The sequence below is a fragment of the Gnatocerus cornutus genome, chromosome 1 (genome assembly GCF_029298725.1).
Source record: "Gnatocerus cornutus isolate USDA-ARS CGAHR chromosome 1, icGnaCorn1.1, whole genome shotgun sequence".
NCBI classification, from domain to species: Eukaryota; Metazoa; Arthropoda; class Insecta; order Coleoptera; family Tenebrionidae; genus Gnatocerus; species Gnatocerus cornutus.
Genome location: NC_142233.1, coordinates 31,411,416 through 31,431,390, shown reverse-complemented (window position 1 = coordinate 31,431,390; position 19,975 = coordinate 31,411,416). Strand labels below are relative to the sequence as shown.

The window sequence follows — 19,975 nt, the reverse complement described above, 5'->3', positions numbered from 1 at the left end:
TTTTATGGCCTCGCCATACAAAATAACGGTGGCCCAGTGACCACTTTCATTGATAAAAAGAATATCACCCATAACAGTTATCATATCGACAAGATAACACATTTCAATAAACAAAGCACAGATTTAATTAAAAATCAGCTCGAAACAAAAAGTTGCATTTCTTATAATGACCAATGACAGTTTAAACAGTGAGAGTGACAGTTCGTGACAGCTGGAAACGTCAAACTGACATTCTTTATCCACCGAAAATTTCACCTCAAATGAAAATATTGTTGAAATCCCGTGTTTTTCCTCAAGCAGTTCAGTGTCCGTGAACGAAATGTCACTCTGTTTAGTGAATGTGGTGTCTCACCTTCGCAAATAGTCCCGAGGTTGGCCGTACTTTAATTACCACTTAACACGTGATAAATCGCTAAATTTCCAATATTACCGGTGTTGGCTTATCGTAGAGCAAACAGGTCGATAATTCGTTATTGTATAATTATGTTTTCGTAAAAATTTTCATCACATGCAATAAAGACGTGCTTGGTTAGCCAATGTAAGTATCGATTGCGTTTGGCCAGCGTTTAAATATTTATAGACGTGATTTTATAGGTGATGGGCGTAAATAGTAGTAAAAAACTCGCGGCAAAGTGTTCTTTCTTATCCAAAGATGAACAACACATCGTCAGTAACTCATTCCGCCTGGCGAGTCGCAACTCCGAGAAAATCAAAGAAGAGGAGCTCACGGTAAGTCACAACAGCGCCTTGATCGCCTTAACACGCTGTTTGTAGAAACTATGGGGCACCCAGATGGATTCCCGGTTGCTACAGTACATAAACAACTATTTGTTTGGGATTGGGGACCTGCGCACCAACACCGTGGAGCTCGAACGTTTCGCCGAATTATTCGTATTTTGCACCAGAGGCACAGTGGATGAAAAGCTCAAAGTGTTAATTATATCTCTAGGACGTAGCGACACTGAGAGTAATGACATCCCATACATGCTTGTTAAAGAAGTGAGCCCCCTTTTAATTGTGATTCGTTTAACAGTTCTTTTGTAGTACGTAGAGAGCATAGTCGCCTCGTACATGAAAATCCAGAAGTTGAGCAACACGAAACAGTTCAAATCGTGGTTCTCTAGGGGCTGCTTCACTTCAGCGCAGAACATTCAACGCTTGGCGGAGAGTTTGACGCATGATTTAGCGGCTACTGATAGTATAACACGTAGAGCATTGGAGGTTTGGCTCCAAGGGTCTACAATCCTTGGACAGCTCCTCCTTTTCGTTTTTATGCATTTATATAATATTTCGCACAAAGATAAAACGCAAGTTGCTGATAAAGCGGTGGATGAGCCTCACGCTTCTAGTGAAAGGGAAAGAGACAGGAGTTTGGTGCCACTTTGTCGCGGGCTCGACTTAATACCGTCATATCCTAGTTTGTTAGATTTGAATCAGATTGTTTTTATTAACGCAAATTTGCCGCAACAGTATCAATTGGAGTGGAGGTTTTTATTCAGTTCGGAGATCCACGGGGAGTCATTTTCGACGCTCATTGGTAAGGGTGTTGGAAAAAGAATGGGATTTTAATAAAGGTGTTGTAGGGAGGATTGTAAATCAGGGGCCGTCGGTGCTGATTTTGGAAGACAGTAACGGGTACATGTTCGGGGGCTTCGCCCCAGCGAACTGGAGTCTCGGCCCGAGCTTCTTCGGCGATGACAGCAGTTTCCTCTTTACATTGGCTCCAAAGATGCGGACTTTCCCGTCGACAGGGTACAATCAGCACTTCCAATATCTCAATTTACACCAACAGACGCTACCCAACGGATTGGTAAGCAGTGCGGCTAATATGGGAGAAGATAAAGTGTTTGTTGCAGGCGATGGGCGGCCAACACAACTATTGTGGTCTTTGGATCGACTGCGAGTACGGCCATGGCCACTCATCTGAATCTTGCACAACTTATTCCAGTTACCACCAGATGTCAAACTCCAAACAATTTACATTTCGTCATTTAGAGGTGTGGGGGTTGGGGGCTCCTCCGCTCACACCCCAGGAAAAGGGGGAGCGCGTGGTGGGGACCCCCGGTAGCAGCGTTTTGGATGGAAACGCCGAAACCAAAGCAATGATGAAAATCGCAGGACGTACCATGCACAGTGAAGGAATTAGAGAACAGTCCTCAAATTAGGAACAATTTTTCAGCTGAAATGCCTTAAACGGATTTTTTTCCATTTGTCTGTACACTGAGATGACAAATGTATGTTTAATCGATTTTATGAAATATTTTTATATGTGCCGTTACATTCAAACTACGCCAATTCAATGTGGATTTCGCTTATCACGTGCCATTCGTATTCATTTTTAACCATTTTATTCCGTTGCTCATAGCACCTGCATTTTCAACCAAACTATTTGTGTCGACGTTTAATTTATTAAAAGACTATGTGCCAAAGATTTAGCACACTAGTAGTACGCTTGACTTATTTATTTTTTCCGTTCACTTATTGTTATCAGTATAGATAGTTTAATATTTGTTATTTATGTGTCTTACATGTGATTTATCGATTTTTAAGACATGTACAGGGAAATTTGTGAAAATAAACAGTCCATAACAGAGATCGGAAGTTTACTTGAATCTTTTTGGGGTACTTACATTCAACAAGTGCGAAAAAGCGCGAATTGAGACAATGGAATGAAACCAACGTAAATGCAAAAGCTCCAAACGCGTCGGATGACTGAACGAGAAGGAGGAGCGTACATAAAGCGACGATTATTCAGACTGTTTGGGGATTTCGGTGCCAAATAAAAAAAAATAATATGCGCGAACGCGAATAGCAAGTCGACTCACACTCCTGGCACCTCAAAATGAATAAAATGCGCATTTTCTGCCGTTTCGGGTATCAGAAAATCGCGATAATTTTCACTCAACTTCAGACAATGATTCCAAGTCTAAAAACGACAATTACTTAAATAATTTTATCTAAATTCTCAAAGCAATGCGCTAAAAAAAATGGTAAAACTGCTGTAGTTCATTAATGCGAAAATGTTTTTTCACCAAGTTGTAAATTTGGCACTTAAACCCCCAAACGCTTTGAAAATCGGGCGCGTTCGTTCATTCGAGCAGGCGGAGTTAAATCTCGCCACGGAACGAACGCCCGAACGCAAGTAAGGGAAACATGTTTCTAGCCACATTCAGTGGCGAAGACTAGATGGGGGCGCGTGGCCAAGAGATCCAAGTCGTGGCAATCGGCATCTGTGCCCCACACTTAACTCAATAAACTAACAAAATAGCCCCTTTCGCTACCAAGGCCACTATTCTAACATTCATAAATATTTGAATACAACTCTTGCGTTTACGCCCAAACCTGCAACAAAAATTACAGACTTTGAAGCCACCACGGTTGGTTTTACCCTAAGGGTGTAATCCCAGGACCCCGTTGAGAGAGCAGTACCGTCTGGAGACACCTGAAGACATGAAACTCGGTTCTCATGACCGTAGAGCAAACATACTCGGACGCATTTTAGGGTATCCCAAACGTTAACAGTATAGTCGTTATAACCAGCGAAAAGAAGCCTTCCCGAGACTGAAAAGTCCACAGAGTTGACTCCGAAAATAATACTTTCTTTGCTGTAAATAGCGACTTCTTTATCGGCGCGAAGGTCGAACAACCGACACTGGAAAAAAACTGTTAGCGGGGTTTCTCCAGGGGGTGGTTTTACCGTGGCGTCGTCGCTTCCGGTGGCCACGGCGTCCCCACTGGGGTGGAATTTCACGCTGTTTACATCAGACTCGTGACCTTCAAACGATTGGACGCATTGGCCGGACCGCATGTCCCAAATCAGTACCATTTTGTCGCAGCTCTGTGAAATAATTCAAGTATTGTTTTGGGGGCAATTGGTGAAGTTACCCCGGACACGAAGGTATTTCCTGTCTCTGATGGGGCTAAATCTATGGACATGACGTCGGCGGAGTGTCCGTGGAAGCTTTGCAGTAACTGTCCAGATTCCACGTCCCACAGAGCGCATGTGGAATCGCCGCTTCCTGTCAGAATCTGTTGGTCTGAATTGGGGAAGATGCAGCAGCTCATGTAGCTAGTGTGCGTCCCCACAGTTTTCTTTTTAAGGGTAACATCCTCATCCAGACTCAAAGGGTAAACAGTAACTTTGTTATCCAACCCCCTAAAACTCACACTGAACGGAAATCTTTTAAAAAGTGGTTAAATACCCGCAAGCGACCAAGTTCCCAGAAGGGGCATAAGCGCAAGCCATCACCCATGTGGTCGGCATGGTCACCGCGTGCTCTTTATTAGTAGTAAAAGCGTCCCAAATTATCATTTTACCATCCTAGCACAAAAAACTGTAAAAACCTCCAAAAACCAATTCTACATACTTGGGATGAAGACACTATATGGCGCTTGTCTGGCGACCAGTCAGAGCACAGAACTTTGGCCTGGTGCCCCTTGAGAGTTCGTCTAGGCTTTATGTTCATATAATTAATTATATCCAAGCGCTCAGCCACTGTTGCCACTGCAATGAACGGTTAGAAAGGGGCTAATATCGATTTTTAGTTTTACAGGTCACATCGTTGAGTTTTTGTCGTTCGTCCTCAAGTTTCTTTTTCAAAGTTTCCGCCTCTTTCGTGAGAGATTCGATGGTTTCTGTGGGACATTCTTTGGTCTCGGTTTCGGTCATTTCTGCTTGTTTAGAAATAACCTCTAAATACACCCTTGTCAAATTTGACGTTTAGAATCCTAACCTCAATCTTTTATAACCTCAACACTTCCAGCCGATTTTAAATAATTTAAACACTAGAACTAGTAGTTTCCGGCAATAAATCTCACAAGGGGGCCGCGTTGTCAACAAACTGTGAATTGCAGCCACATTATCATGTTTTTAGAATTCTAACCTCAAAGTTTCGTAACCACACTAAAAATGTTGCCTTTATCGCGGGTGATACTAAACAACATTAGATGTAACCATATAAGCAAAACCTCGCTTCACACGTCCCCCTTTTTGTGCACGTTTTGGGAGAAAGACGACCGAGGGGGCTACGAAATTAAAACGGAAGTTCCTCTGAAGGACAGACTGCGTTCAGGGCTTCAGGAACTCAAGCAGGAGATATCTCTATGGACTCAGGAGGTCAAGGAAGACTTTGAGTCGGACCCACTTTTAGTGTACAGACCTGGGGAAACAGACATTGCGTTTAAATTTGGGGATGAAGACTCCCTTAAAAAGTGGGTTCTGTCGAGTGATAGTGACCACGGGGAGGGTTTCAGTACGTGTAGTTTATCGTTGACAAAGAATGGGAAAGGACTGTTTGCAGGGGAGTTGTGCACGAGAGTCCCTAAAGATGGACGGATTAAAAGGGCCGGTTATTGTAATATTAAATCTCTTAGAGCTAGAGTAAGCGGTTTTTATTATTGTTATGAGTTTCTATGATTGGTGTTCTTTCAGAAATCGTTTAAAAGAGAATCCTATTTAAATTGGATACCCTATAATATGCTGGTATTGAGAGTGAGGGGCGACGGACGGTCGTACATGCTGAATATCAACACAAGGGGGTACTATGACGTTTTATGGAACGATATGTTCCATTACGTGCTATATACTAGAGGGGGGCCTTACTGGCAAACTACCAAAGTAAGAAATTTCATCATGAGACTTCACTACAAGTTGTTTCCACAGATTCCCTTTTCGAAATTTTTTATGGCGTCCAAAGGCAGAGTCCAAGATAGACAGTACCCAATCCCCTTGAATAAAGTCACAAATTTTGGTATATCTGTAGGAGATAAAGTTAACGGCCCCTTTTCACTAGAAATCGATTATATAGGCCTCGAATATGACCCCACACACACAGAAGAGAGCGCGTATGAAATGTACAAAGCCCCAAAATACATAATATCAACGTAAAACGATTTTTTTTCTTATGTAAGACGGCATAACCTCAAATTCGAGCTGCATTTATTTTTGCTTGTTTTTTTACCTCAGGTAGAGAAAAATACAATCCAGACATTTGGTAACAATTTAAACCATTTTAATGAAAAAAATCCTTACGAGATGTGATTTATTCGCGCAAGGCCGAAAAAAGTTGTTTCGTAACCTCACTTTCACGATGGTTTTGCATTGTACGTTTTTCTGCTTTGCTCATAGAAAACACATAAAATAATCATCCAAGTGACAATCTAAGAAATAAACAATCATTTCTAGTGAAAGTCACCAAAGAATCCCTCCATTTGTGCAAGCAACCAGCTGGTAAAAAAACTTGTGACATTTTGAGGTTATGTTAAGTGTGCCCCAAATCTACAGAAATGCATAACGTGAGGTTTACCACGGTCCTCTTCCATAAATTAGAACTGTGGTGTTACCGCCCCCAACTTGTCCACTGCGTCAAGGGAAATTTTAATTACAGCAGAAATCTAAGACTCTTCTGCACCGCCTCAAACAACGACAATGAGCAGCTCACCCGCCGCAAGCTTCTCGGCAAAAGTGAGTTTAAGGCGAAACTTCGCGACACTGAACAAAGGCTCAAACAAAAGAGCACAATAATCTTGCAAGACCTTAAAGAAACCACAGGGAAAGTCAAGGAAAAGGTCGAGGAAGTCATTGAGCGCGAGAATATCTACACCATCCCTAATTTCCTTTGTGTTTCTCGGATTCTTATATCGCCCTATTTGGGCATGCTCATCGTACAAGCGGAGTTTAATTTCGCCCTCGCTGTTCTTGGGGTGGCTGCAGTTACTGATTTGGTAAGTTTTCATGTAACCCACTAGATAGAGTAAAAATGTGTTCCCAGCTGGACGGTTGGATCGCCCGCACGTGGGAAAGTCAGTCGTCGAAAATGGGAAGTTTCCTGGACCCCATGGCGGATAAAGTCCTCATCGCCACTCTCTTCCTTACTTTAACCTACGCGGATTTGATCCCCGTTGCTTTGACTTGTATGATCATCGCCAGGGACGTAATTTTGGTCACTGCAGGGTTCGTGATAAGATACAAGTCGTTGCCGCCCCCTGTAAGAGCCCCATCACGCACATCACCTCATATCTAAAACGATTTTTCAGAGGACTCTGAGTCGGTATTTTGATGTGACTCACGCCACTGCACAATTAGCCCCCACTTTTATAAGCAAAGTTAACACAGGCGTCCAGTTGTTACTAGTGGGGTCAACTTTGGCAGCGCCGGTGTTCCATTATGTTGGTCATCCTGCACTGGAATGGCTATGGTAAGTTTATTTTTGTGAAATTGAGGGTTTATACAGTCGTAGGTACATCACGGGGGCGACCACTGTGGCAGCCGGTGTCAGCTACATGGTCTCCAAGAATACATACAAGTTTCTGAGGAAGGGAGGACCGAAATCGTAGGACTAGACTGATAAAATATGTGATAAGTGCGTTAGCAACCCAAGGGCTGTTAGGATCATGGGGGCACCCTAGACTGTGTTCCACCTATTTTGTATCGGAATCAATATTAAGACATTTGTTAGCGGATCAAGTACCACAATACATTTTATAGTACGTTTGTTCTGTTTCTTTTGTGACAAAAAAAAGATACTAAAGTGGAAAAAATATATTTAATAAAGAGACCCGTAAATTCAATACTTATCATTATCAACTTCAAATCTATTTCTTCTTCGTGGCCAATTTCGGGAGACCCTTTCCTTTCTTCTTCCCGCCGCCGGAAGTTGAGGGTTCCCCAAACTCATACTTTACCTTCAATCTCTCCCGAATTAGCAGCCCTCTAATGAGGCGCCTCCAATTCCCGTACACTCTTTTATCAATCTTTTCTTGTTCTCTCTTCTCTATTTCTTGTTGTTCCTTTTGAGGCATAAATAGAAACCAAATAAAACCAGTGGGGTACTTACTATATCCCATGCTGCTACAAGTTCATCCGCGAACTCTTCACAAACAATGTAGCCATCGTAAGTGGGGTGGTTCCACCCTCCATGGAAATCGAACCCTGTCAAAGCAGGAGCGCAATCGATGTTTAGACGACGCGCGACTTTGTTCAACCCCGGTACTAAAAAATCGGTTAGAAGTGGTACGACTGTTTGGTGGTATTTTACGTTGTAGATGAACTGTCTTCTTGGGGAGCATGCACGGTTTGAACAGTTCTACGTTCCCGAAGGCGTTCCTGGGGACAACGCCGTTTTCGGCCGTCGGGGGGTCGTAATCCTGGGTTTGCCACGGTCCAAAAATCTCCAATAGTTCCCCAGTAACCAAAGAGTTGGACAACTGGAAGCAAAGTAACGAAGCAATTGCATGAATGTCACCTCTCTTACCTTGTCCCATTTTGGTCTAGCTTTGACAATGTTGTAAGGTTGTTCCCCGGGCTTCACAACCTTCGCGTGTTTCAACCAAATATCTCTAGAATGAAGAGTGTAAACGCAACGGCGAAGATAAACAGCCTCTTTGCGGATAAACCCAACCGTGGGGGCATCAGGTGGGTAAAGCGCCTCGAATTTGAGGAGATGCCGCTTTAAAGCGTACAGAGGATGGTTCTTGTACCTATAAAAACAAGATTAACGTGGAGATAATCTGAGAGGATTTATTTTACTCTGAAATTGTGGTCGGTAGCGGTTTTTCCAAGTGTTGGCGCTCCAGTTGGTCGTCTTCTTCTAGGTCTCTAGCCGTGCAATCACCCATGAAAGGCTTGAGGGCTTCAGACCACCAATTATCGTCAACGCGAAGTTTTCTGGTGGTGGTGTTAAAGGTCGGGCAGTACCTTCTGCTGACATCCTTCAGAGTACTGTCGTTGTTCCAAGCGACAATGTAGGAGACAGGTTGGGTCGCTCTGCTCTGTAATCTTTCGTTATTGTTTCTATTTCCTTCAGTTATCAACTTACATGTAATTCCTTCATACAGAAGATTTGTCCTTTGACCACATCCACACAAATCCACTTCTCTTCACTCTCGCAAAAGACCTCCGCCCAAACATCGACTCCTTGCTTCTTCTTAACTTTCTCTTCGTCGTCTTTTCGCATTTGTACTCTCCTCTTTACTTTAACTTTCGGACTAAAATCATCATCGCTTTCGTGGTGTTTCTTCTTTATCGGAACGTACTCGGTGTCTTCGGTATTACGCACGCTTCTCCTTTTAACTTGTTCTTTAATACCCTTGTTCACGAGCTTTTGCACATCTTTAGCCACGCCACTTTTGTGATTCTTCAACTTCTTCAGGTTAGCTCCAAGGATCTTAGGAGAGTCGTTCTTGCTTGAAAACTCTTCTTCGGAATCTGAGTCGCGGTACTTGGTTATGGTTTTCAGGCGCTTTGGGTGCGTTTTCAAAGGACACGAAGGCGGCGTCTTCTTGAGTTTCTTAAGATCTGGTTTTGGTGGGCTGTCATTGGCACCGTCCAATTGTGGGATCGGCTCTTTGGATCTTGTTCGTTTTTTGGAAGGAGTACTTGGACTTTTAGATCTGGACTTGGTTGGTGATGGCAGTTTGATTTTTATTATTTTTTTCGAAGACTTTTTCTTCTTCTCCGTCTTTGCTGGTGACTTCTTTTCGGTGGGAGATTTTGGGCCTTTTGAAGCACTCTTTGTTTTCTTCTCACCTGTTGCCGATTTCTTCTTGTCCACTGATTTGAGAGAGGAGCTTGTGCTTTTTGAACGAGTGTTTGTTTTCTTCACTCCCGTTGGCGATTTCTTCTTTTCTCCTCCTTCGCTGGCCGGTTTGAGGGTGGAGCTTGCGCTTTTTGAACGAGTGTTTGTTTTCTTCACTCCCGTTGGCGATTTCTTCTTTTCTCCTCCTTCGCTGGCCGGTTTGAGGGTGGAGCTTGCGCTTTTTGAACGAGTGTTTGTTTTCTTCACTCCAGTTGGCGATTTCTTCTTTTCTCCTCCTTCGCTAGGTGGTTTGAGAGTGGAGCTAGTGCTTTTTGAACGAGTTTTCCCTGTCTTTTCTCCCGTTCGCAATTTCTTCTTTTCTGCTGGTACACTGGGAGGTTCGAGAGTGGAAGTTGCGCTTTTTGACCGAGTTTTCGCTTTCTCCCCTTCTTTAGCTTCTTTTTTGGTGTCGGTGGTACTTCTCGAGCGAAGAACTTTCGGTTTAGTTTCTTTAGGAGGAGGCGTTTCTACTCTTTGGAGAACAACTTGTGGCACCATTTTGCTTTGATCTTTACCTTTTGTAACTTGGGCAACTTTTCCGCTCTTTTCTCTTGTAGTTCCGTTGTTCTTTGTGCTCAACGACAACAACTCGCTATTAGGAGGTCGTATTGGCTCAACTTGGAATGACAAAACCAAGCGACAAGCAATCCCCAAAGACCTCAGAATTGCCACGAAGATATAAACCAACATTGTCTTATTGTAGGCTGCTTTCTTGGTCACCTGTTCTTGTATTAACTCTTTTAGAGACTTATCTTTTGGTACTTCTTTATCTATGTTTTGAATAGTACTGTTGTACCACTTGGTTATCTGCTCCAAATAGCTCAAATCTGTGCGACTAGGCGGATAACACTTTTCTGAAGGAAGTAATGACAAAGCCACCCCTAAAACATTCTGCGAGTTGATCATAGAGTTAACAAAATTTCCATGAGCAATCCAACAAAGCAAATGAACCTTGTGAACCAACACTTGGTTCTCTTTCCTTACTTTATTGATTCTTCTTTTGATAACAGCCAAGACATCAACTTCTTTCTTCTGCTTCGTCGTTGAAGGAACCCCGACAGTAATCTCGATACCTTCTTTTGGTATCAAACTCTTATTCTCCTTCTGCTCTTTAACTTCTTCCCAACCTTCTTTATCAGAATCTGAGCACGACTCGAAATCACTGGAATGCAAATCTCCAAAGACGTCTTGAACTTTGTCCTTCGATTCTCCCGCTGCTAGTAAATTCTCAACGTTCATTTCTTTCTCCTTTTCATTCCTTCGGGCGTTGTACTCCTCCACATGTCGCTTCGCCTCTTCCAGTTTCTTTGTGTATTCGTGGAGTTGCCCAAAATTCACTTTGGATGTCGATGGAATGGCTTGAATCGCCTCCACTTCGCCCTTAGCTTCATCTTCAGACTCTGAATCCTCAAGTCTGTTAACTCCAGAAAAAATTTCACTCTCGATTTGATCAAACGATGGAGGCGGTTTCTCGACGTTGAAGAATGCGGAGCTTAGATCAATTTTATCAGCTCTTTGAAGGTAATTTCCAATGTCGCTATCACTGGAGGAGTCATCGTCGTTTGGTGGAGATTCTTTCAGTTTTTTAGGAGAGATTTTTTCGGGGGGTTCCTCATCGCTACTGTCAGAGGAGAGAGTTTTGGCTGCTCGCCGGCGACGCATCTTTGACAAAATAACAAGTTGAACATTTGAACAAAGATGTAATATTATGCAATTTTTATTTAAAAAGTATAAAAAATTCCCGCCAAAACTTTACGACCGTTGTTTTTGGTAAAAATGAATTGACAGGCAAAGTATATCTCCATAAGAAAAAACTGGTCTTCCTTCTTTGTGTTTAATCAATTTTGCGTTGTTTCGTGATTTTGTAGAAAAAAATTGTAAAAAAACGAATCTAACAGTAAGGTTAAGGTAATGTCAACAAGTTGAATTTTAAATATTTTAATTGAACGTCCTCAATTCAGGCTTTGATGTTGATAATGACTGCTACTTTCTGTTGTAGTAAGAGAAAGAAAAATTCGCGTAAGACCTGTTTATAAAAAAAATCGTAAAAAGTTATTGTTAAAAAGTGGGGTTATGTAATTGTCGCCACTTACCTTACAGAAAAACTTTACAAAACGCTGTCACGAGTTACACAATCGTCCACAATATCCATGCAAACACAAAAGTACAATACATCAATTGAAAGCCTCATAAACTTCTTAATTTTTCACGAAATTGAATAATCTTCAACTGTCTGAAGTTAGGCGCAAATTTCAGTTTTCAAAGTTGGCAGCCTTCCGTTTATAACCTCGTGTGGTTTGAACCCGGACTGCTATTAAAATGTTATTTTGTGTCATTTAAATAATTTTAAGCATCGAATTTCTAATAATTGATAAAATGGCTTTTCAGTACGTCGTTACGGCTCATAAGCCGACGGCCGTAACAGCCTGCGTAACAGGTACTCAGCATAAACCTTCGTAAAAACTCCAACAAAAACATAACCTCTTTTTAGGTAATTTTACTTCGCCGGCGGATTTGAATCTGATTGTGGCAAAGAATACACGATTGGAGATATATTTGGTGACTCCCGAAGGGCTGCGACCTGTCAAGGAAGTGGGACTTTATGGGAAAGTCGCTGTTATGAAATTGTTTAGACCTCAAGTTGGTAGCCACATTTGAACGTTATTGGAGCTCTTCATGGTTTCTTTTGTAGCATGAGAAGAAGGACTTGTTGTTTATTGTTACAATGCGCTATAATGCGATGATTTTGGAGTGTGTAAATGACGCTGATAACTTAGATATCATTACTAAGGCTCATGGAAATGTCTCTGACAAAATTGGAAAACCTTCAGAAACGGGGATCTTGGCTGTTATTGATCCCAAGGCGCGGGTTATCGGTTTGCGCTTATATGACGGTCTTTTTAAGATAATCCCGTTGGAGAAGGATAACTCAGAGCTAAAGGCTTCTAATATCAGGTATAAACAAATTTTTTGTCTGAAAAGTTGGCACTTAATCCAATTCCCCAATGATAAATATCCGTGGGCGGGTCTAAGCAGTATATAAATCGCATCTCGCGACAATTAATGTTAGTTCACCCACGACTTTAATTCTCTTTCTTTCAGAATCGACGAGATGCAAGTCCACGACGTGGAGTTCCTCCACGGTTGCGATAATCCCACTCTCATCCTAATCCACCAAGACGTGAACGGTCGCCATGTAAAAACTCACGAAATTTCTCTTCGCGAAAAAGAATTCGTGAAAGTTCCCTGGCGCCAAGACAATGTTGAAACTGAGGCCTCTATGATAATCCCAGTCCCTTCCCCATTATGTGGCGCTATTATAATCGGTCAAGAGAGTATTTTGTACCACGATGGTATAATTTCCGTTGTAGTCGCCCCTGCTGTTATAAAACAGAGTACCATCGTCTGCTACGCCAAGGTGGATCCAGGCGGTTTACGTTACCTCCTCGGTGACATGGCTGGTCACTTGTTCATGTTGTTTTTAGACGTGGAGAACCGAGGCGAAGGTAACGACGTCGTTAAAGATTTAAAAGTGGAGCTGTTGGGTGAAATCGCGACGCCTGAATGTATAACATATCTTGATAACGGAGTTTTGTTTATTGGATCGCGACTGGGAGATTCCCAGTTGGTCAAATTGACCACGAAGCCCAACGAAAGTGGGTCGTACGTTACTGTGATGGAGTCGTTCACAAATTTGGCGCCGATTTTGGACATGTGCGTCGTGGATTTAGAGAGACAGGGACAGGGGCAGTTGGTTACGTGCTCGGGAGCTTTCAAAGAAGGTTCCTTGAGGATTATCAGGAATGGAATCGGGATCCAGGAACATGCCAGTATCGATTTACCAGGGATCAAGGGCATGTGGGCTCTACAGGTGGCCTCAGATGGTCGTTTGGACAACACTCTCGTCCTCGCCTTCGTGGGTCAAACGCGCATTCTCAGTCTCAATGGCGAAGAAGTGGAAGAAACAGACATTTCTGGTTTCGCTTCAGATCAACAAACCTTTTATTGTGGCAACGTTGTCCACGAACAGATTATCCAAGTCACGCCGATTTCTGCACGACTGGTCTCAGCACAGAACAAAACGTTGCTAGCGGAGTGGAAACCTCCCAGTGATAAGAATATAGGAGTAGTAGCGTGCAACAGCACTCAGATCGTGGTCTCCACGGGGTCAATATTGTATTATATTGAAATTCACCAGAACGAGCTCATCATGAAAGGGTAATTCGTCAATAGTTAAACATGTTGCTGGAGGTGTTTCTTGCAGGACTACCACACTTGACGTGGAAGTGGCATGTCTAGACATCAGCCCGTTGGGTGATGGGGCCACTAATTCGGAGTATATCGCTGTAGGGCTGTGGACTGATATTACAGCGCGGATTCTGCGGATTCCAGACCTATCTGAAGCAACCAAAGAGTATCTAGGAGGAGGTACGAAACATCGGTCTCTTTAACTAGATGAATAATTTTTCTTGTTGTAGAGATCATTCCCAGATCCGTTTTAATGACCTGTTTCGAAGGTCATAATTACCTACTATGTGCCTTGGGAGACGGATCCATGTTCTATTTCGTGTTCCACAAGGACACCGGAACTTTGAGTGATAAGAAACGGGTAACTCTGGGCACTCAACCGACGGTTTTGAGGACTTTTAGATCGTTGAGCACAACGAATGTCTTCGCTTGCTCGGACCGCCCGACGGTGATCTACTCCTCCAATCACAAGCTCGTTTTTTCTAATGTTAACATGAAAGAAGTCAATCACATGTGTTCGCTCAACGCTGAGGCGTATCCTGACAGCTTAGCTCTAGCGACTGATTCTTCGGTAACAATCGGAACCATCGACGAGATCCAGAAGCTCCACATCCGAACAGTACCGCTGCAGGAGTCGCCGAAGAGGATAGCATATCAAGAGGACTCCCAGGTTTGTCTTTGACGGCACCTTTTGGATGTTAACGTCTTCTTTCAGACTTTCGGCGTGTTGACTGCTAGAATCGACATCCAGGACTCCACGGGCTTGAATCCGGCTCGCGCCAGTGCTTCAACGATGGCCCAGTCGGTCACTGCCTCCAGCAGTGTGAGTTCTCTCTCCATGAGCAAGTCCAGCAGTAGCACCCTCATCGGTGGGAACATCATCCCCGACTACGGTCAAGAAGTTGAGATCCATAATTTGTTGATCATCGACCAACACACCTTCGAAGTGTTGCACGCCCACCAACTCATGCAACAAGAATACGCAATGTCTCTCATCTCCACGAATCGCTTGGGATCCGACTCCAATGAATACTACGTCGTCGGCACCGCCATCGTCAACCCTGAAGAATCCGAACCGAAACAAGGTCGCATCCTCATTTTTCATTGGAACGACAATAAACTTACTCAAGTCTCCGAGAAAGAAATAAAAGGTGCCTGCTTTTCCTTGGCGGAATTCAACGGGAAGCTACTCGCGAGCATCAACAGCACAGTGCGGCTGTTTGAATGGACCGTGGAGAAAGAACTGAGATTGGAATGTTCGCATTTCAACAATATTCTCACGTTGTACTTAAAAACAAAAGGAGATTTCATCCTATTGGGGGATTTGATGCGTAGCATGGCACTTCTGCAGTACAAGACCATGGAAGGCAGCTTTGAAGAAATCGCGCGTGATTTTAACCCCAACTGGATGACCGCGGTGGAGATCCTCGACGACGACACGTTTCTAGGCGCCGAAAATTCATTCAACATCTTCGTGTGTCAGAAAGACAGCGCTGCTACCACAGATGAAGAAAGATCTCAAATGCACGAGGTGGGGCAGTTCCATGTCGGCGATATGATCAACGTTTTCAGACACGGCTCTTTAGTTATGCAGAATTTGGGAGAGACGTCGACGCCGACAACCGGATGTGTGCTGTTTGGCACAGTGGGGGGCGCCATAGGTACAAACAAACTTGTTAGTTTCAACAATTACAGCGTCTTTTCAGGTTTGGTGACGCAGATTAGTTCCGAGTTCTACGAGTTTCTTCTGGACTTGCAGAATAAATTGACAACAGTGATTAAGTCAGTTGGTAAAATCGATCACTCGCATTGGAGGGCGTTCAATACCGACATTAAAACAGAGGCTAGTGAAGCGTTTATCGACGGGGATTTAATAGAGAGTTTTCTGGATCTGTCTCATGATAAAATGAAAGAAGTCGCTGAAGGCATGCAGGTGTGTATCACATCCAAATATGAAAACACTTGAAATTTTGATGTCGTGCCGGTATTTTGCAGATGACGGGCGAAGGCGCCATGAAGCAAGAGTGTACAGTCGACGACCTGGTGAAAATGGTGGAAGATTTGACGAGAATCCATTAATGTCGTAAGTGTGTACAACAGTTATTTTCGGTTTAAACAAAGAAAACGATGACATTTTTTAGTCAAACTGTAGTTGTTTTCTATATACTATATTGAAATTTGCCCAACTGGTTGAGAATAGAATAAAAAATTTCTTACAAAATGTATTTACTCACTTTGACTCCTATAAATATGTTCATAACCGGCTTTAATCAAAAACTGGAAGCTCGCGTTGTCTTGAAGCTTCATCAAACAATCATCGTCTAATAACACATCGAGGGGTGGTAACAAATTCCATCCGTCCCCATTCAACACCATGGCCAAATCAACCAACTTGAAAAAGAGTTTGTTTTGGAGAATCTCGAGAGGAGAGTCCAGGTTTTGGTGCTCCCAGGAGTCTCTCAATATAGCAAATCTCCAGATCTTTAGAGACATTTCTTGTTTTAGTTCCTCGTCGTCGATAAACGGTAACAAATCTAGTGCCTTTTTGAATTCCAACTCTCCTGCCTCTTTATACTCCTTGCAAATGTACAAATTGATGAGGTCTTTGGGCGGGATGACTCTAATATGAACCGTGTTGTACCCAAACTGTTGGAGAACATAATCAGGAACATCCTCTTGATACGTGATCAGTTCTAATCTCTTATGAACGCGGCGTGCATAATCCGCCGAATCGCGACCTCCAGACGCGATTTTAGCCAACATACACAGACTCAACATAGTCTTCTGTCTGGTCACTGATTCTGTTTCATTCTCGGCGAGTTTTTGGAGAGTTTGCGATGCTTGGTCGTACTTCTTATCGAAAATTTCTTGGATCCACGCCAGAGACGGATGTTCCGATAGAAAATTCGTTAGTTTTTGGCCGTTTCTCGTTTTCATCGCATGTCTGTACATGTTTATTAACTTCCCCTGTTTGTTCTCCTTCAAGAACCAGTTGTAGACATGTTCAGAGAAGCCCTCAAATCGGTCTAAATAATCGTCGAGGCGCCTCTGGTTGCTCGCCGCTTCGCAGATTACCACCAATGTGTCGTAATCTTGGTACTTCTCCGCGAGTTTGGCACACTTGTCCCATTCTTTTTCCTCCACTAAAAGAGTTCGTTAATATAATTCAAACTGTACGGAAGAACTTACAGAAAGGTTTCATGAGTTTTTGACGGTCGGAGCAGTACTGCTTGTAGACAATTTCTTCCAAGGGAGTGTTGGTAATACTGTCCAAATGGTGTTTCCGGCCGTCTAAAATAACGTCGGTCAGGGCGACCAACTGGTCGAAAAGAATGTTCCGCAACCGGTCATCGTTGGTTTGGTTAATTCCGTGGTCGTAGGTGAGGCGGTGCTGAAACGACCATTGAAATTCGAAAGAGTGCAAATTGGAAACTTACCATTTGGGACAAAGTACCAAAGAGACCTTCAGAGCCACTCGCTGCTGTCCATGGGACAAAATCCGGAGCTATCTTCACAACGGTTTCTGATGGTTTGAAATTGGCGAGGTTTTGTTCCCGGAATTTCGCCACGTCTGCTAAAACACTCTGAAGCAAAAAAAAGTTAATCGTATTCTTTCTCTGCGACTCTTCTTACCAGAATAACTTCGTTCGCTTCATGAATCACATCGACAGTTCTCCCAGGATTCATATTTGAATGTGCCACATCTTCGCAATGGTTCCCCAATTCCTGTATCCCTTTATACACCTGGGTGACCTCTCTGAAGAAGATATCCTGACAAGTCAACCCGTTCTCCGGCTTCGTCGAGAAATCCTCGATGGCTTTCTCAAACGCCGACTCCAAACTCGTGTTAACTGGGGCGGTTTTTAAAGCGAACGCAGCCACGATCTTCTCTCCGAGCTCCAAGAGGATGTACGTCGTCGCCATGGTGGTGTTTCGGATCGTGGAGGCTGCTAATTGTCCCCACAGTCCTGATTCCCTCAAAAACTTAACAAACAGAGTGTGGACTTTTTTCTTGTCTTCCAACTGGCGTTGGACTTGCATAGAATGCGAACTTCCCAGACCTTGAGGAGCGTCTTTGGACCATCTAGGATCGCTAGCGGGAATGTCGTCGACCAAGTCTTTACACATCATAATGACGGTTCTATCGAGGAGTGAGTCAATTCCCGGAACTCTGGAAGTGTCTGGAGGAAACAACTCGAGGATTATCTCTTTGTATTCCTGATTGGAGACTTGGTAGATGAAGGCAGTTTTGAGTTGGCTGGAGGTGTCTTTGCAGGCGTCGAACATTTCCGTGGGGTCCATGTTATAAATGGAGAGATTATTGACGACGATGTTGTCGTTAAAAGACAAATCCGCTGGCGTGTTGGGAGATGTCATACTCAAACTCAAGTCGTTTGACATATCGTTGCTGGAAATGGCAACCAAGCCGTGATTTCGCGAAAAGAAAATCGGAGTGTTGACGCAAATCGATCCAGCCAACAAGAATTCTTGTGGAGTGTTGAACTCCAAGACGTCGGGCTCTTCATGGGGTTTAATAACAGTGATGGACTTCTGGTTGTACAAATACGCGTGAGTGCCGCAAAGAAGTAATCTGTACGATAAAGAGTCCCCAGTGTTGTTCTCTCGGTACAAATCCGTCATTTTTAACAAGAGAAAATCCTTAACGTGTGTCGGAGTTTGGTTCGTATTGGTCTGAAAACTGATCAACGCATACTGGATTATGGGAGACAGCGAGATGTTGACCGCAGCGGCTAAAATGATGACACTCTCTTTGTCGGATTGGATGTCCAAGAGCCAGGTGTCCATTTCTGATTGGTTACCCATTCCAGTATGGGCTGAGCAAAAACCGTCACGGACCAACCGGTTAAGTTCTACGACGAATATGAGCTCTTCTGTGTCGTTTTTGAAGGCGTGCCACTTTTGGAGGGAGTGGTCTGCAAGGACGTAGACCGCCCATGTGTCTTCTGCGGAGGTTGGGACACTCATCACTCTCACGATCCCCTAAAAAAAAATCTTTACTAAAATAATTTCAGAAAATTAGATTTCTTACGCTTTCGGCGGAGCTCTCGCTTGCGATGGGTCCGAAAATCAAACTGGACATTCTTTTACTGATACCGCCGAGCCACCCTGTTGGTATTCGCAAAGTTTTGCATTTAAGGGTGTGACGCCCTCCTGCCAACTGGGGCTGTATCAACAAAACCGTGCATGTGGTTGTTGCTAAAACGCACCCTATGCCCTCTACATCGGTCAAACTGTCGCATTCTTGCCCCTGGAGACTCACATGTTGCTCCACAGACACCCCCTCGTGAACTATCGCAGGCCAATACCTCAACACCCCTTCAGGAGACACCGCAATACATGCAGGCGAGTTGGAGCCAGGATTTAAAAACACTGAAACCAATTCCGCTCGATGGGCCAAATCGCTTTGGGGCAGTTGTAACTCAAAGCACTGATTTAAGAGATTCTTTTTTGAAGGAGTGTCCGTCAAAACGGGGCTCTGGCGGTACTGCCAGATAAGGAGGCGACGTCCACACACCACCCATGCGTAGCCATGCTTGGAAATACGCGCCGAGACAACTGTGCTCCCTACAAATAACAACTGAAGCAGTTTTAAATGCGAGAATGGGGCTTACGGTCGGCAAAAGTTAGGGCTTCTGTGATGAGGACTGGAAGGGGCTGGCCGAAACGCTCCACATAATTGTACGGCGTGGACAATATGATTTGAGCGGACTGTGTTGATTTTCCCGAAACGCTGAAACGACTGAAAAGCCGGTAAAAGTGAGGTTAATTTTGGGGGTACTTACGATGATTTGCGGAAGCTGGTTGGGACGATTCTTTTGGAGGATATGTTCTGGCGGGCGCGTGGAGAAAAGGGGCCTTTGTTGACGAGAGGCGAAGTAAAGCTTCTATCCATGCTGAAATATTGTTAAAATATGATTTAAACGGTAAACACTGGTGAGTTTAGGTGGACATGAGCACCAACTTAACAAACCGCGATTTCCCTAAATGTTACTTGCCGAAGAGCATAAATCCAATTGGTTTTTGCGATTTAGCTTCAATTGCAAAGAGTTGAAACGAAAATAAGAAATCTGAGCTGCGATTTGGGCTGTAAAATTTCTTTAATTGTCGAGTTTAAGAAGAGCGTTGGCAGC

The 19,975-nt window shown here is 43.6% G+C and overlaps 7 protein-coding genes across 8 annotated transcripts; 4 read left to right on the top strand and 3 right to left on the bottom strand.

The window, feature by feature from the left end:
* Positions 1–80: 80 nt before the first annotated feature.
* On the top strand, positions 81–2,595 carry LOC148181631 (MTOR-associated protein MEAK7). Its single transcript, XM_088041930.1, has 6 exons — positions 81–538; positions 595–729; positions 775–999; positions 1,045–1,537; positions 1,584–1,810; positions 1,857–2,595. Exons 2-6 carry the CDS (start codon positions 598–600, stop codon positions 2,163–2,165), a joined length of 1,386 nt encoding a protein of 461 aa, XP_087898056.1. The 5' UTR covers positions 81–538; positions 595–597; the 3' UTR covers positions 2,166–2,595.
* Gbeta5 (guanine nucleotide-binding protein subunit beta-5) lies at positions 2,587–4,669 on the bottom strand. Its single transcript, XM_088041939.1, has 7 exons — positions 4,552–4,669; positions 4,368–4,504; positions 4,203–4,321; positions 3,886–4,156; positions 3,698–3,838; positions 3,389–3,652; positions 2,587–3,342 (listed from the first exon to the last, which is right to left on the bottom strand). The coding sequence occupies exons 1-7, from the start codon at positions 4,667–4,669 to the stop codon at positions 3,331–3,333; spliced, it is 1,062 nt and encodes a 353-aa protein (XP_087898065.1). The 3' UTR covers positions 2,587–3,330.
* A 240-nt stretch (positions 4,670–4,909) lies between these two features.
* On the top strand, positions 4,910–5,889 carry CIA30 (complex I intermediate-associated protein 30). The gene is made up of 3 exons (XM_088041954.1): positions 4,910–5,380; positions 5,432–5,617; positions 5,663–5,889. Exons 1-3 carry the CDS (start codon positions 4,910–4,912, stop codon positions 5,885–5,887), a joined length of 882 nt encoding a protein of 293 aa, XP_087898080.1. The 3' UTR covers positions 5,888–5,889.
* A 1-nt stretch (position 5,890) lies between these two features.
* CLS (cardiolipin synthase) lies at positions 5,891–7,492 on the top strand. Its single transcript, XM_088041950.1, has 6 exons — positions 5,891–5,965; positions 6,185–6,229; positions 6,284–6,723; positions 6,771–6,986; positions 7,036–7,196; positions 7,239–7,492. Exons 3-6 carry the CDS (start codon positions 6,286–6,288, stop codon positions 7,333–7,335), a joined length of 912 nt encoding a protein of 303 aa, XP_087898076.1. The 5' UTR covers positions 5,891–5,965; positions 6,185–6,229; positions 6,284–6,285; the 3' UTR covers positions 7,336–7,492.
* Positions 7,493–7,525: 33 nt separating this feature from the next.
* On the bottom strand, positions 7,526–11,761 carry Xpc (DNA repair protein complementing XP-C cells homolog). The gene is made up of 7 exons (XM_088042028.1): positions 11,669–11,761; positions 8,817–11,237; positions 8,528–8,769; positions 8,253–8,478; positions 8,037–8,205; positions 7,836–7,990; positions 7,526–7,788 (listed from the first exon to the last, which is right to left on the bottom strand). The coding sequence occupies exons 2-7, from the start codon at positions 11,235–11,237 to the stop codon at positions 7,594–7,596; spliced, it is 3,408 nt and encodes a 1,135-aa protein (XP_087898154.1). The 5' UTR covers positions 11,669–11,761; the 3' UTR covers positions 7,526–7,593.
* Positions 11,762–11,784: 23 nt separating this feature from the next.
* Positions 11,785–16,044, top strand: pic (DNA damage-binding protein pic). Its single transcript, XM_088041820.1, has 9 exons — positions 11,785–12,012; positions 12,067–12,215; positions 12,268–12,530; positions 12,678–13,793; positions 13,840–14,003; positions 14,054–14,493; positions 14,539–15,484; positions 15,530–15,756; positions 15,819–16,044. The coding sequence occupies exons 1-9, from the start codon at positions 11,952–11,954 to the stop codon at positions 15,900–15,902; spliced, it is 3,450 nt and encodes a 1,149-aa protein (XP_087897946.1). The 5' UTR covers positions 11,785–11,951; the 3' UTR covers positions 15,903–16,044.
* Positions 15,985–19,944, bottom strand: Nup133 (nuclear pore complex protein Nup133). Of its 2 annotated transcripts, none has more exons than XM_088041838.1 (8): positions 19,807–19,944; positions 19,628–19,738; positions 19,457–19,584; positions 18,874–19,409; positions 17,457–18,824; positions 17,261–17,407; positions 17,013–17,214; positions 15,985–16,966 (listed from the first exon to the last, which is right to left on the bottom strand). In XM_088041838.1, exons 2-8 carry the CDS (start codon positions 19,735–19,737, stop codon positions 16,050–16,052), a joined length of 3,408 nt encoding a protein of 1,135 aa, XP_087897964.1. In that variant the 5' UTR covers position 19,738; positions 19,807–19,944; the 3' UTR covers positions 15,985–16,049. The 2 variants fall into 2 exon arrangements, with proteins under 2 accessions (XP_087897964.1, XP_087897958.1); XM_088041832.1 differs by having other exon boundaries at positions 19,841–19,944.
* Between the last annotated feature and the right edge of the window lie 31 nt (positions 19,945–19,975).

Excerpts from the sequence above, each read along its gene's own strand:
- LOC148181631 (XM_088041930.1), top strand. The coding sequence starts at position 598 with ATGGGCGTAAATAGTAGTAAAAAACTCGCGGCAAAGTGTTCTTTCTTA. Across the intron at positions 1,538-1,583 it reads GTCATTTTCGACGCTCATTG|GGAGGATTGTAAATCAGGGG; the intron begins GTAAGGGTGTTG and ends AAGGTGTTGTAG. Across the intron at positions 1,811-1,856 it reads AGACGCTACCCAACGGATTG|GCGATGGGCGGCCAACACAA; the intron begins GTAAGCAGTGCG and ends TGTTTGTTGCAG.
- Gbeta5 (XM_088041939.1), bottom strand. The coding sequence starts at position 4,669 with ATGACCGAAACCGAGACCAAAGAATGTCCCACAGAAACCATCGAATCT. Across the intron at positions 3,839-3,885 it reads GAAATACCTTCGTGTCCGGG|AGCTGCGACAAAATGGTACT; the intron begins GTAACTTCACCA and ends ATTATTTCACAG. Across the intron at positions 3,653-3,697 it reads CCGGAAGCGACGACGCCACG|TGTCGGTTGTTCGACCTTCG; the intron begins GTAAAACCACCC and ends GTTTTTTTCCAG.
- CIA30 (XM_088041954.1), top strand. The coding sequence starts at position 4,910 with ATGTTGCCTTTATCGCGGGTGATACTAAACAACATTAGATGTAACCAT. Across the intron at positions 5,381-5,431 it reads TTAAATCTCTTAGAGCTAGA|AAATCGTTTAAAAGAGAATC; the intron begins GTAAGCGGTTTT and ends GTGTTCTTTCAG. Across the intron at positions 5,618-5,662 it reads CTTACTGGCAAACTACCAAA|ATTCCCTTTTCGAAATTTTT; the intron begins GTAAGAAATTTC and ends TTGTTTCCACAG.
- CLS (XM_088041950.1), top strand. The coding sequence starts at position 6,286 with ATGCATAACGTGAGGTTTACCACGGTCCTCTTCCATAAATTAGAACTG. Across the intron at positions 6,724-6,770 it reads TGGCTGCAGTTACTGATTTG|CTGGACGGTTGGATCGCCCG; the intron begins GTAAGTTTTCAT and ends ATGTGTTCCCAG. Across the intron at positions 7,197-7,238 it reads CCTGCACTGGAATGGCTATG|GTACATCACGGGGGCGACCA; the intron begins GTAAGTTTATTT and ends ATACAGTCGTAG.
- Xpc (XM_088042028.1), bottom strand. The coding sequence starts at position 11,237 with ATGCGTCGCCGGCGAGCAGCCAAAACTCTCTCCTCTGACAGTAGCGAT. Across the intron at positions 8,770-8,816 it reads TCTGTATGAAGGAATTACAT|AGCAGAGCGACCCAACCTGT; the intron begins GTAAGTTGATAA and ends GAAAGATTACAG. Across the intron at positions 8,206-8,252 it reads CTAGACCAAAATGGGACAAG|TTGTCCAACTCTTTGGTTAC; the intron begins GTAAGAGAGGTG and ends CTTTGCTTCCAG.
- pic (XM_088041820.1), top strand. The coding sequence starts at position 11,952 with ATGGCTTTTCAGTACGTCGTTACGGCTCATAAGCCGACGGCCGTAACA. Across the intron at positions 13,794-13,839 it reads AACGAGCTCATCATGAAAGG|GACTACCACACTTGACGTGG; the intron begins GTAATTCGTCAA and ends TGTTTCTTGCAG. Across the intron at positions 14,494-14,538 it reads CATATCAAGAGGACTCCCAG|ACTTTCGGCGTGTTGACTGC; the intron begins GTTTGTCTTTGA and ends GTCTTCTTTCAG.
- Nup133 (XM_088041838.1), bottom strand. The coding sequence starts at position 19,737 with ATGGATAGAAGCTTTACTTCGCCTCTCGTCAACAAAGGCCCCTTTTCT. Across the intron at positions 19,410-19,456 it reads AGCCCTAACTTTTGCCGACC|GGAGCACAGTTGTCTCGGCG; the intron begins GTAAGCCCCATT and ends TGTTATTTGTAG. Across the intron at positions 17,215-17,260 it reads TTGGTACTTTGTCCCAAATG|CACCGCCTCACCTACGACCA; the intron begins GTAAGTTTCCAA and ends TGGTCGTTTCAG.